The sequence below is a fragment of the Euphorbia lathyris genome, chromosome 3, assembly GCF_963576675.1.
Source record: "Euphorbia lathyris chromosome 3, ddEupLath1.1, whole genome shotgun sequence".
NCBI lineage: Eukaryota > Viridiplantae > Streptophyta > Magnoliopsida > Malpighiales > Euphorbiaceae > Euphorbia > Euphorbia lathyris.
This window is the reverse complement of record NC_088912.1, coordinates 64971469-64985090: the sequence shown is the minus strand read 5'-3', so window position 1 is coordinate 64985090 and position 13622 is coordinate 64971469. Positions and strand designations below refer to the sequence as shown.

General features: G+C 36.3%; 1 protein-coding gene across 1 annotated transcript; it reads left to right on the top strand.

Moving 5' to 3' along the window:
• Positions 1 to 1661: 1661 nt before the first annotated feature.
• On the top strand, positions 1662 to 13419 carry LOC136222225 (nuclear pore complex protein NUP93A-like). The gene is made up of 15 exons (XM_066009775.1): positions 1662 to 1869; positions 2431 to 2522; positions 2720 to 2786; positions 3218 to 3277; positions 5143 to 5232; positions 5953 to 6219; positions 7095 to 7190; positions 7268 to 7402; positions 7574 to 7627; positions 7744 to 7827; positions 7920 to 8006; positions 8077 to 8979; positions 10302 to 10483; positions 12501 to 12792; positions 12899 to 13419. The coding sequence occupies exons 1-15, from the start codon at positions 1768 to 1770 to the stop codon at positions 12974 to 12976; spliced, it is 2589 nt and encodes an 862-aa protein (XP_065865847.1). The 5' UTR covers positions 1662 to 1767; the 3' UTR covers positions 12977 to 13419.
• The last annotated feature ends 203 nt before the right edge of the window (positions 13420 to 13622 follow it).

The following is a 13622-nucleotide window of genomic DNA, read 5'->3' as shown; positions in this document are numbered from 1 at the left end:
TTTCGAGATCCAACTTAAGAACCATAGACCCTTTGGTTCCAGTTTTATGCCTCACAGTGTGGATGACCTCATATATAAGAACAATGTTATCAGATATTTACCTGCCCTGAATGAAGCTGCTTTGCATAGGGCTAACAATACCAGAAAGAAAAGGCTTAATACGATTCACAATACACTTGGTAGTTGCTTTGTACAACTCGTTACAAAGGCTAATCAGACGAAACTGAGAAATATTTTCAGGATGAGCGATCTTGGGAATAATCATTCATCGTTTTGGATCAGAGATAACTAGACCTGTCCATGGGTCGGGCTGGGCCGGGCTCGGGCCGGGCCAGTCGGGTTTTTAAGTAAAAATGCTCAGCCCAAGCCCAGCCCAGCCCACAATTAATTTAGGCGGGCTCGGGCTTAAAAATCAAATCCCGAGCCCAACCCATATAAGCCCACCTAAATATATATATATATATATATAATTTTTAATTATAAAAAATAAATATTATACTTAAAAATAAACATTTAGTATATAAATATATATTTATTAATTAATATTAATAAGCGGGCCGGGCTAGGCCGGCCCGTGTTATTTTTATTAATCCCAAGCCCGCCCAAAAAATAGGCGGGCCTGGGCCGGGCTGGGCCGATGAACAATTTTTATTGCCAAGCCCGGTCCAAGGGACACGGGCCTGGGCGGACCGGGCGGGTACCCGGGCCCGTGGACAGGTCTAGAGATAACTACTCTTTCCATTTCAAAACTGTCACTTGATTCCCTTCTTTAAATGACATCCCATTAATAAGGGTTAAAGTGTAAAAATACCCTTAACGTTTTGGGTCATGAACAATTTTACCTCTAACATTTAAAATGGTGCAATTTTACCCATAACGTTGAAAGTCAAGAGGAATTTTACCCTTAACGTTGATAAATTGGGTCAATTTCAGACACTAATTTATCAAACCGTATTCTCGATCATGAATCATATCATCTACACTTCACATGTGCGTCATTTTATCGGTAACAAATCACAAACATATGTTGGGATGTGAAAAAAATATAATGTTTTTTTTTGTACGAATTAGATAAAAAATTGAAAAATTCACTAAATTTATAAATATTAATCTCAAATTTTTATTAAATTATGAAAAACATTAAATCCTTTTTTTAGAACGAATTGTTATGCAATTGGTATAGAATAAAGAACAAAAATATCTGATAGTATTTGAAATTGACCCAACTTATCAATGTTAAAGGTAAAATTGCTCTTGGCTTCCAACTTTAGAGGTAAAATCGCATCATTTTAAACGTTAGAGGTAAAATTGCTTCTGACCCAAAATATCTGAGATATTTTTGTACCTTAACCCCATTAATAATAGTAACTATCATAATTATTGCTCCCCTTATTACGCTTTTAATTGTGCGGTTAGTGCTATCATAAGTATCAATTCCGTCTTTAATTGAATAGTTACTACCATCCTAATTACCTCTTACGCATGAGACTGCCATCATTAATTATGAATAGTTAAATATGTTGGTATATATTAGTACTATTTCTTTTGGCACAGTCAAAATTGGAAGTAAAACCTGGCGGCGCAGGAGTCAAATTTTAGTGACTTCCCTCCATTACAGTGGATCCGCAAGCAGCTGTGCAATATCTCCACAATAAAAAGAAAAAAGCCATTACACTTATTTCTTATATGCTAAAACCCTAAGAAATAACTTTCCCTCTCTCCACAATCGGTGTAACACACTGCATTTCTTAGTCGAATCCACCACTAATGGCAAATGAACATGAAATTAGTGGCTGGACCGATCTGCTTCATTCCTCCACGAAGCTGCTCGAGCAAGCTGCTCCTTCTGCTCAGTTCCCTACTCTCCAGGTCCACCACATTCCCTCCTTTTCCCTCCAAAAGCAAAGTAGATTTCAAATTTCAACTACTAACGAGTTTCGCAATATCAGCATAAATTTTTCGTTACATCTAGTTATTGCTGCTTATTCACCCTAGCTCACAATGCTAACGAATATTCAAGAAAGTTAATCATTCAATTTTAGTTTTCTTGTTTGTTTGAAATTCTGGATGTCTTCCGATAAATTTAGGGAAGTTGGAAGGAAAATGCAGAAAGACCAACAAATTTTTTTAATCTTTTGTGACTCGACAAAAAAATGTTACAATTTCAGTTTGGTTCGGTTCACCTTATGCTCTTTAAATTGCAGATACAAGTCACAGCACATATATAATTTTATCACTGAGAACTATTATTAGCTCTGATGGGGTAATGCAATTGTTTTCTTTTCACTTTTCCATAATTTTTTGAAATTCACCAAAACATAAGGTGTTTATTTATTTATTAATTTTAGTTATCAATTATGGTATATTTATGTTGGGGTTATCGCTTTTTCTTTTATTCTCACATTGAATTTATATCTATATATGTTACAGAGGAACTTGGATCAATTAGAAGCATTATCCAAGAAGCTCAAGGCAAAAACCATAAGAACAGAGGCTCCTTCTCAATCTATTGCGGCAACAAGGTGCCTTTGTGTTTTTGTTTTTATTTTCCATTGCTGATTACTTGACTTACTATGAAAACTTCATATTCGTGGTAAAATGAGTGATAAAGCTCGAGATCTTACAACAAGTTTGAGGCTTAACTTGCCAATTGCCATTAGAAAGATCAAAACTTATATTTTGTTCCTCATTTCATTTATTTTTGTGGGTGCATTCTCAGGCTTCTTGCAAGAGAGGGAATAAATGCTGAGCAGCTTGCACGAGATCTTAAGTCTTTTGAGTTGAAGGTAAAGTTTGTTCTCATTAATTGATATGTATACCTAGCCTGATTAGCTTCAGGTTTGTAAAATGTATCAAGAAGCAGTTCATGACCTGATTACCTTTTAATGTGCTGTTTTAGTCTTAATACCATGATGTATAGTATACTCTGAGGTAAGAATGTGAAAAAAATTATGTTAAGTTTTCCATCCAATCTTTTTTGAATGTGAAGTTTTTAATTTAGCATTTACACCATTTTATGCTACCATCTCCCTTTAATCGAAGTTATGCTTGTCTTGATTACTCGTGATTCAATAACTTAGCATCAGAGTTAGCTGTGTTTCTACCCATATTTTACTTAGTTTTGCTTTGATTTCTCTTTGTCTCTTCTCTGCAAATGTGTTTCAAGCTTATGAATTGTATAATTCATTTCTTATTGCTTACTTCATTCTCTTTGTAGACAACATTTGAGGATGTGTTTCCTGCTGAGGCTACAAGCGTTGAAGAATATTTGCAACAGGTAGCTTTTAAGCCTTCGTTATAGTGTCCACTCACGTGCTTCCTTTATTTTCTGATCACTCAATCTTGGATTACCTTTCGTCATCACTGATGATGTTTCTGTATTATTTTTCTCTTCATTACAAAGGAACTATAGAGGGCGAGCCTTGGCGCAACGGTAAACGTTGTTGTCGTGTGACTGAGAGGTCACGAGTTCGAGTCTTAGGAGCGGCCTCTTGCCAAAAAATTGGCAGGGGAAGGCTTGCCCCCAGTACACCCTTGTGGTGGGACCCCTCCCCGGACCCTCGCTTAAGCGGGGACGCGTAGTGCACCGGGCCGCCCTTTTTTTTTTTATTACAAAGGAACTATAAAGTAGAAGGTTTATTGTCGTACTGTCCATTGTTTGATGGACAGTATTGTTCTCTGTGCTGGAGATAAAAGTATCGAAGTGAGGGACCTTTCAATTGCTTTATAAACAGTGGGGGTTGGATAACCTTTGTGGTTTGTATCTCATATATGCAATACTTTCAGGGTTGGTTCTGTGAATAGCACTCTTGCAGTATTCTTGTTTGTGTTTTTTCCAAGTATGTTTATATTTCAAATAATCTTCTTTTAATAACTCATGGTATTTTAGTGCATTCTTTACACCTGTTCTACTTGATGTTGAACATAGGATATGCTTCAAGGCTCACCTTGTATTACCTATTGGTTTACATTTCGCTGTCAATTCTCTTCTCCTCAATATTCCGTTTGCCACTATAATAATATTATTTAAATAAAGTTCCATTCTCTTTTAAGGAGGTAATTATAATTGTGCCTGCTGGCAACCCCTTGCTGAATTGGCTGGCTATGAAGAATGTTTTATTAGAATAATCAACTAAATCACATGGATGAAATATATTGCGAAGACACACCAGATAATATTTTGGTGACTAAAATTGGTCTTCCTAGTTGAGTGGGAATGTAAATTTTAGTTGGTGTTCATATTGGGACCTCAATAATTTTGGCCACCTCTTTTGACTACAAATCAAATAAATGGCTGCAAAAAGACTTTCTTTTTTCCTTGTCAGTGGTTGTTTACAATCCCTCTGATTATGCTGACATTTTTAAAGATTTAGCTTGTAATGCTTGAGATTATGCTGTTAAAAGGCATGGTATTAAATGATTGACTAGTGCTGAAAAGAGTGAAAGACAGATAAAGCATAGAGTTTACAATTGTTCTTAATGTTGTTGGTATGTTTATACAGATTGTGAATTTCTGGAATCCGTATTATGCAAGGAGCATTACTTTTCCTAGTTTTTATTGTGCCTTTCCACTTTCTTTGAATGTGAATTCTTTTTGATATGAAACAACCTCTTGATGGCAATCCTGATACTTCCATGAACTCTGCTACCCTCCTAGCATGGCTTGCTAGAGCAGCATGTCAAATTAGATGGATATGCTAGGAGCCAAGCCAAGTTAGATGCATACAAACTCATGTTTGTGTATATATGATCTTTAAGAGAGATTTTTTTTTCCAGATCTACTGAGTTTTCTGGAGATGCATATCTCACTATGTGTCGTTCAAATCTCATTTGAAATTCTCATTATGGTTTGCATTTATTTCCCTCATCGTCTTGATTCTACTATTCTCTCATGAACTTAAATAACAATAACAATAGTTTATTTTATTTTGGAGTTGCTAATTTGTCACATAGATGGTCATTGTACATGTCTTTTGATGTGCTATTTCATTGCTGCTTTTATATTTTGTGCAAGATTTTCACATTTGACTTCTCTGCTTTGTCATAATTGTCTCATCTCTAAATGGTTAAGCTGCATGCTTTTACATATTCTTATTTCTTACAAGTTATGATGCTTATAGTTTTTGACTTTTTATGTCTCAGGTTCATGAAATGGCAATGGTATCTGCTATGCAGGAAGCTCAGAAAGATAACCTAAGAAGCTTTAACGATTATATGGTGAACGTTTTGGAGGTTAGAGAATTGCAGATGCACAAAAATTTCAGAAGTATTTGCTTTTGATAATTGGGTTTCTCCAAATTTTGCTGAAATAAGGATATGTTGAAGTATTACACAATAAAAAATGTGCCTCATTTAGATAAAATAAAAGCTATCGTGGGCAAGACACTTAATATTATGTTGGAAAAACAAAACAATTCTTTTTCTTATGTTGAAATGGTTAGATTTAGGTATATGAAATATAAGGCCCATTGTATTTTCCATTTTGTCAGGAACGGGGTGTGCTAGTCTCTGGCTAACATAAGGCTGGCACTAGTCAATTATTTTGGTTTTCGGGTATTTTACTGTGCCCAGGGGCTTATGACTTTAAGCTTTAGTTCTTGATTATCTGTTGTTTAAATTCCTTGTGATATTTTTCATGCGTAGAAGTAGCTAAAGATGCATAATTTACCCCTAAGGTTTTACTGCTTAATCCCTTTCCTGCCATGATTCCTGCTCTTTTTTCAATAGAAGTTTCTTCAGGGTTTTTAGCTTGTGTAGGTGGCCATAACCAGTCGGGGCCGGGGGGGGGGGGGGGGGGGGGTTAAGCCTATAAATAACTTGAAGCTGATTGCCTATGAAAAAGGACATTAACCTTGTTGCATTAACAGTAGCTGCAATGTATTAAGTAGATCTTAGGGTTTTCTCTTTTGCTCAAAGAACCTTGATTGCTTGATATACCATGACGCATTGCAGGAAAATTGGCAAAAAGAAAAGCGTGATTTTCTTCAGAGCCTCAACCGAATTTCAACTTTACCCAGGACAAATGCAGTTAATGGAAGTGGAGGTACTCGTTCTGGTCAATTAGCATTGATGGCTTCCAGTTCTCAGGTTTCTTCTGGCCCGACTGGCATGGAGCTTGTGCCCTTGGCTAACAAGCCAATCTTGGAGAAAAAAGCATCAGCCTATGCTGAAGCTGTCAAGAATCTGAACAATGCAAGAGAACGCAGCTTGCAATTTAAAGTTTGTCTCATGTCTCTTTTACTGGATCTTATTTCCTGCAATGTTGAGACACTTTACTCTTTGTGGGGCTTGATAAATATTTACAAATTTTACTTTATAACTAACTAATTGAGACACATCTATGCTACCATCTTGACAATGCACTATCTTCAACAACATGACAGCTCGACATGCCGGACTACAGGGGCATATTGGCATGGATGATAATTTCCATCTCATAACGGTCTCTTACTGATGTGCATTGGTGCTATCTTCCAATCTAGGATAATACATATTAGCTCTCATACCAGAAAACTGTCCAGCAGAGTTGATTTTATTCAAACTCAAGGACCAGGAAGATAGCTCAGAAGTGGATCTAGGTGCGGGAGGACAAGAATGGGAGCTGCATTTCTGAGAGAAAAATAAGAGCGTAAACCAAAACAAAATGGGCATGGGTATACATGATAAGCTTAGAATTACATTAAACTTGCTAACATAAATATACTAGCCATTCTACACAATTGGTGATGTATCTCACATTTAAGGGGAATAGCATCTAACCACCATAAAAAGCTCTAAAGGCTGGAAGTTTCTTCCTTCCATTGAGTCCCTCTCCTTGGTAAATATTACAGCCACACCAATTGGCTCTTCAAGACGTTTATTTTCTTATTGAATTCCTTATAGACAAGTGAAAAAATTTATAAGCGTGCACCTCATGATTAACTAAGTTATTTAAGGTCAAAATTTTGGATCAACACTGCTGAGTAAGTAGCTGTATCAATGAAGTTTGACCAAAGGTCAATTAGTTGGTCCTTTAAGCTGTCATAGTCTTGCATTCAGAAGATTATGCTTTACCTCATTATGTAATATTTCTGTATATTCATGGATTGTTGTAGCCTGCAACAGCCTTCAAGAGTGCTTATGATAGTTTGAGTCTTGAACCTTCTAGTGCAAAATCAGTGAATATGCAGAAGATATGGCATCTTGTTCAGGTACACCTCTTAATTGTCTGCTTATCATTTATGTTATCAGAATAACTGTGATATTAATGGGTTCAATAATTTTATAGACATTGATGGGTGAGAATTCAACAAATCAACGGGGCTTTTCAAGAAAGATGTCATTAATTATTGGTGCAAGGCGCCATCTAGAATGGGGGCATGAAAAGTATATTATGGATACAATACAAAGTCATCCAGCACAGGTAGAGAATTCTTTGAGCACCATTCTACTTTTGATGTGATCTTTCTTTTAGAACTAAACACAGGTTTCCATGTGGTTGCTTTTGCTGCTATTCTCCTCAGGCTCTGACATAATTTATTCCATTACTTATTACATGAAAATTCTAATATCATTAATTTAAATATCATTTCAGGCTGCCCTTGGTGGAGCAGTTGGGAATTTACAAAAAGTCCGTGCATTTCTTCGGGTGTGTCTAACTAGTGCTATTTAACTTAAATTGTATTATTCTTTTATTTTCTGCAATATAATTGTATTATTCTTTTATTTTCTGCAATATAATTTTTTCTATTATCTTCTACACAGATTCGTTTGAGGGATTATGGAGTTCTAGATTTTGATGCAGGAGATACTCGTAGGCAGCCCCCAGTTGATACCACATGGCAGCAGGTCTGGATAAACTTATTCTTGCATTTCATTAGTCGGGTGCAATGCAAATTCCATAAATATGCTAACATAATCCTACTTCCTATTATTTCCAGATTTATTTTTGCTTGCGAACTGGATATTATGATGAAGCAAGAAACATTGTCCTGTCATCCCGTGCTTCACAGCAATTTGCTCCTCTGGTAGTCATTTGCCTCTGCTTTATACCAATTTTTTTGCAATCAGCCTAGTTATTATCTTTTCTGTTGACAGCTTACAGAATGGATAAACACTGGAGGAATGGTGCCTCCAGAAATCGCAGCTGCTGCTTCTGATGAATGTGAAAAAATGTTAAGAATGGTTGATCGAGTGGGTCGAGCTGCATACGACAAGAAAAAGTTGTTGCTCTATGCTATAGTATCTGGTTCAAGGAGGCACATTGACCGCCTTCTGAGAGACCTACCTACACTTTTTAATACTATTGAAGATTTTTTGTGGTTCAAGTTATCAGTTGTACGAGATACCCATAGTGGAACCTCATCTGTGGTCCTGAATGAAGGTTCAGTGCCTTATAGTTTGGAAGATTTGCAGGGTTACCTAAATAAATTCGAGTCATCATATTATACCAAAAATGGGAAGGACCCTCTGGTTTATCCTTATGTTTTGCTTTTGAGCATCCAGTTGCAAAAAGCAGTGCTACATTTGTCGAAAGAAGTTGCAGATGAAGGATATGATGTTGACGCTGTCCATATATCAATTGTGCTATCAGACCATGGGGTTCTTTCTGAACTTGCTGGGAGTGGACAAACACTGGGTCTCATGGATGCTTATGCAGAAGTGTCTAGTATAATTAGGCAGTATGGTTCCGTATATATACGTAATGGTAATCTCGCGGTGGCATTAGAATATTATGCACAAGCTGCTGCGACAGTAGGGGGTGGAGAGGTATCATGGACTGGGAGAGGCAATGTGGACCAACAGAGACAGAAAAGTTTGATGCTGAAGCAACTCCTTACTGAACTGTTGTTACAGGATGGTGGTATATATTTGTTACTTGGTCCACATGGCGCTGGAGAAGAAGGTCAGTTGGTGCGGTTTTTGAGCAATTTCACAGAAAGACGGCACTTTCTGCTTGAAGCTGCTCGCCAGTGTCTGGAAGCTGGACTCTATGACAAAGTAAATTTTCTTTCCTGCCCTTTTGCCATGGAACCAATTGAACTAAAAGCTTAAGTTGATAGTTAAGGCCTAATAATACCCGCACACGAATGGCCCCTTGGCTTGAAGCTTGTACAACACAAGCCCATCTTAAAATGTGTTTTTAATTTCGACCACTTGGTCTAAGAGGCTCTGATATCATGTCAAAAACATTTCCAAAGCTGATAGTTAAATGCCCAATTCATATTAATATCTGACGCACCCCTGCACGCATGCCAATTGAGCTTGAAGCGTGCACAATACATGCCTATCTTACCATATGTTGAAATTAAATCAACAAATGGGGTTGCCAAGAATAGAAACCCTCGATCACTTGGTCAAAGAAGCTATTGTACCATGTCATGGAACCAATTAGACTAAAAGCTTAAAATTACTCCCTCCATTCCAAAAAATAAGTCATTCTAGATTGTTTCACACAAATTAAGAAATACAATTAATATAGAGTGAAATTAATGAATTTACATTGATTAACTAAAAAAAATTTCTCTCTCATGTAATGGTTGGTGAACAAGTCTTGTAATTTTGAAAAACACATGGACCAAGACAAAAAATTTAATGCTTGGACCGGAAAACTATACTAAAAATTCTTGAAAACCTAGAAAGACTTAAATTTGGGAAAAAACTCAATTGCTAGAATGACTTATAAAAAGGAATGGAGGGAGTAATTGTTTGATAACACCACTCAAAATTTCAGTTAAGTCAAAAAATCACTTATCCTGTAAGTTAAATATTCTGTTAAGTCAAAATATTTAACTTAAATTTTAGTTGCACATTATGAGCTAATATTTTTAAATTCAATACTTGTTTTTAGTATTTATCAATAATTGCATCATTTATAAAATTCAACACTTATTTTTTCGGCACTTAGTTTTCAGTTTTATCAAACATCACCTTTGTTTGACAATTCCTTGGGTGGCGAGAGCCTTTCGCCTCTCTTTTTTAATTCACCTTTTGCTCCTTCATGCATTTTATCCGCTAGTAGTTGAATTCAATTTTATTACTTTACTTTTTTTTTTCAACCTCTGTATGGTGCTGGGCAATATAATGTTCATGTCAGAAATGGTGGTAATGTTCTTGAAGTGGGGGTCTGTGGCAATACCTTTACTTTTGTTTATTTTTTATCTCTTTTTCTGTATTACATCCTTCACTAGTCAAGCAGTTAAGAGGTTTATTTTTCCTTTTAAGATTTGTTGGTTGAACTTTTATTTTATTCTTCGGATACTGATTTAATTCCCATTGTTTCTTTCTGTATGGTGTTTTCTTCTGTTAATATCAAAATCCAGTCTATAGAAATTCAGAAGAGGGTTGGAGCATTCTCTATGGCTTTGGATACAATTAATGCGTGCCTGTGTGAAGCAATTTGTGCAGTCTCACGTGGTAGATCTGATGGTGAGAGCCGGACTGCTGGTCTCATTCATTCTGGCAATGAGATTTTGGAAACATTCAAGTATTATCCTGAAGTCAGGTAGATCATTCATGGTATTTAAAGTTTCATTCTGTTTTTCTTCTTGATAATATCATATCTGCTCTGTATGTTGGTGTGCCTGTCTTTTCCCGAGCTTGAATTAATGAAAATGATGCTTGAAGGAGATTGTTCTAACTTGCATGTCAAATAAAGGAACCATGCTGATAGTGAATGGGAGTGAAGGCATTAAAGGGTAGTTATGGTATAACAGAGGGACACGTGGTCTGGCCCTTTACGTTAGGGTTGTTATTATTATATAAAATGGTTGTGTGAGCAGAGGGAGTAGTTCTTTGGAAATACTATATTGTGTCTGTTTTTAGAGATTTGGGGTTCTACTCTTTGAGTAGAGAATGGGGAGAAATCCTTGGCTATGCCTCTAGCATAGAGTTCGTTTTTAATTCATCCATTCCTTCTCCGATTCTTGTTGCTTCTTCTTTCTGTCTATTGTTTTCATACAGTCAAATAGAGAAGTTACAATCAAGCTTACATTAATCTGTATCAGTGTTTCCTGTGTTCTGCACTGCATTAGTGTTTGGTTTGCGTTTTCTAACATTGATATATATGATAATATGAATGTTAGAAAATGCAAACAAAACAGAGCAATAATGCTATGCGGAACAGAAAAAACACTGATATAGACTAACATCATCTTGATTGTTACTTCTCTACTATGAAAACTACACATAGAAGGAATGAATTAGAAGACAATCTATGCCAGAGGCATAGGTAAGCATTTCTCCTGGTTCTCTACTAAAAGAGTAGAGCCCCAAATCTCTATAAAGAGATCCAACAGAATGATTTTCGAAAAGCACACACAACCCCTATATATAATACTAACAACCCCTAGCGTAACAACCACAGCTAAGGGCCAAATCATGTGTCCTTCTATACCTTAACTACCGTTTAATGCCTTCACTCCATTCTCTATCACATGAGGTATATATTCCTGGCCATAATGGTCAATTGAAGTCCTAATTGTGTCTGTGCATGTTACCACCTGAGCATATTTTGGGTTAGGCACTTGTTTGCTGTTATCATTCTTTGTTTAGGCTTCTCGTAGATGAAACTTATCTAAGTTATTTGACTTATTTCACATTATTGTTGGGCTGCTTAGCACGTGCCTCCATTATTATTTTAAGCTTTTGGTTGAATTCTATTATATTGGGATTGAGGACCCGGTATCTAAATCAAGGATATTAAAATATTTTCAGCCACCTTCATGGTATTGTTTTCTCTTATGTGCAAAAGTTAAATGTTTTTTCTTTTTGAGATGGAATTGATCTAATAGGATTTGATGATTATTTAACAAATAACCCCACTATATGAGATTTTTATTTCATTGAAAGTGCTGATAATTGTTGCTTCAAGTCTTTACCATTTATTTTCAACAGTTGTTTCATAATCTTGAATTTTAATTGTTAAGTAGTGTATTCTTGCTAAGCACTCTTCAACTTTGACCTTGAGCTCCTATTGGCTTGGGTGGGGTGAGATATAGGGAGAACTATAAAGAATCAAACAAGAGCATTGATACTACTTAATAGATAAAGGACTGTGTCCAAACTCCAAAAAGAGTTGGATATTGATATTGTTGAGTGATCTTGGTAGTGACAAATATCTCGGCAATTCTATTCTCAGATATTGCCTTGGGATCTATGTTGCACGGAAACGGACATGGACACAGGAACCGCTATTTCTAAAACATAACCTTCATAAAATAGCCTATAAACGGAAATGGATGCGGACACGAAATTAACACGGGCACGGACACAAAACGCAGATATGCCACCAACTATTGGGATCAATAGCCATAATTATTGGGTCTCTTGCAAATATTTTAGGGTACTAAGATTTGCAGAAATATGAACTCTGGAAACATGGAACTGATTCTTAGGATATTGTTACTTAAATTTAATTATTTGCCTTTTCGATAGCTTCATTGGTTTAAGAGGCATAATGATATTCTTTTAAGAAAAGTAACATTTTCATACTTAGATCACTTGGTTGCTATGCTGTGCAGTCTTCAGGAGAGAGAGCATGCTTTAGAGCAAGAAACTGTATTGAGACAACTTGAGGCAATTTTATCTGTTCACAAGTTGGCAAGGCTGGGAAATTACCTTGATGCTTTAAGGGAGGTTGCTAAACTTCCCTTCCTACCATTAGATCCACGAGTACCAGATGTCACTGCAGATCCATTTCAAAATTTGTCTCCCTATGTCCAAGTTTGCGTACCTGAACTTCTGAAGATTGCTCTTACATGTCTTGACAATGTCGCAGATTCTGATGGGTCACTCCGAGCCATGAGAGCCAAGGTATGCTTGAAATACTGGCATCTGGTTTCATGTTTCTGTTGTTGAATACTGGCACCTTCTGGATTGCTTATTGTTTTCTACTGTTTCTTGTTTTGATATTTGACAGATTGCACAATTTCTTGCAAATAATACAAGTAGGAATTGGCCTCGGGAATTGTTCCAAAAAGCTGCCCGAGATTTGTGAAGTAGATAAACCGTGGCAATTTGAGATATTCCTAACTGATGACCAAGCAAATTTCTTAGATTTAGATGTTGAATCGAGGTGTAATTCTTTAAAGGAACAAACTGAGAGAGAGTAAAAATTGTGTCTTGTGCGTGGAATTCTGCCTGTTTAAGTGCCAAGTTCCTTGTTAGAAGCTCCTATGGAATGAAATTTGCAAGCTTAGACCTCCAACTTGTGAAAAGCATATTTGCCAGTTTAGAAGGAAGTAAATGAAGTCAGCACTAAAATGTGAAGTAAATTGGAAATTGGCTGGCTGGCTAGCGTGCATTGGAAGTAATAGAAGCAAGTGATGCAGATATGGTGCTTTTACATGTTTTGAATGTTCTCATGTGAACTTCTAACTTCAAAGCAAACATTCTTTGCAAGCTGTTTATATGCACCTCAATCATATCAATTTTCGATGAGTTCACTTTTAGACAACAAAGAATACTTAAAATAAAGAAATAAATGCATTGGAATATCCTAACAGGAAAAAAAGGAAGATTCATAAATTAACATCTGTTCTCCATGCCTGTGAAGCTTTGTAATCAGCATATTCATATAAATACAATTTGGTAAGAAGAGCCACTGTCAATGGACAGAAACCCCTTTCCCCAAGACCCTGATT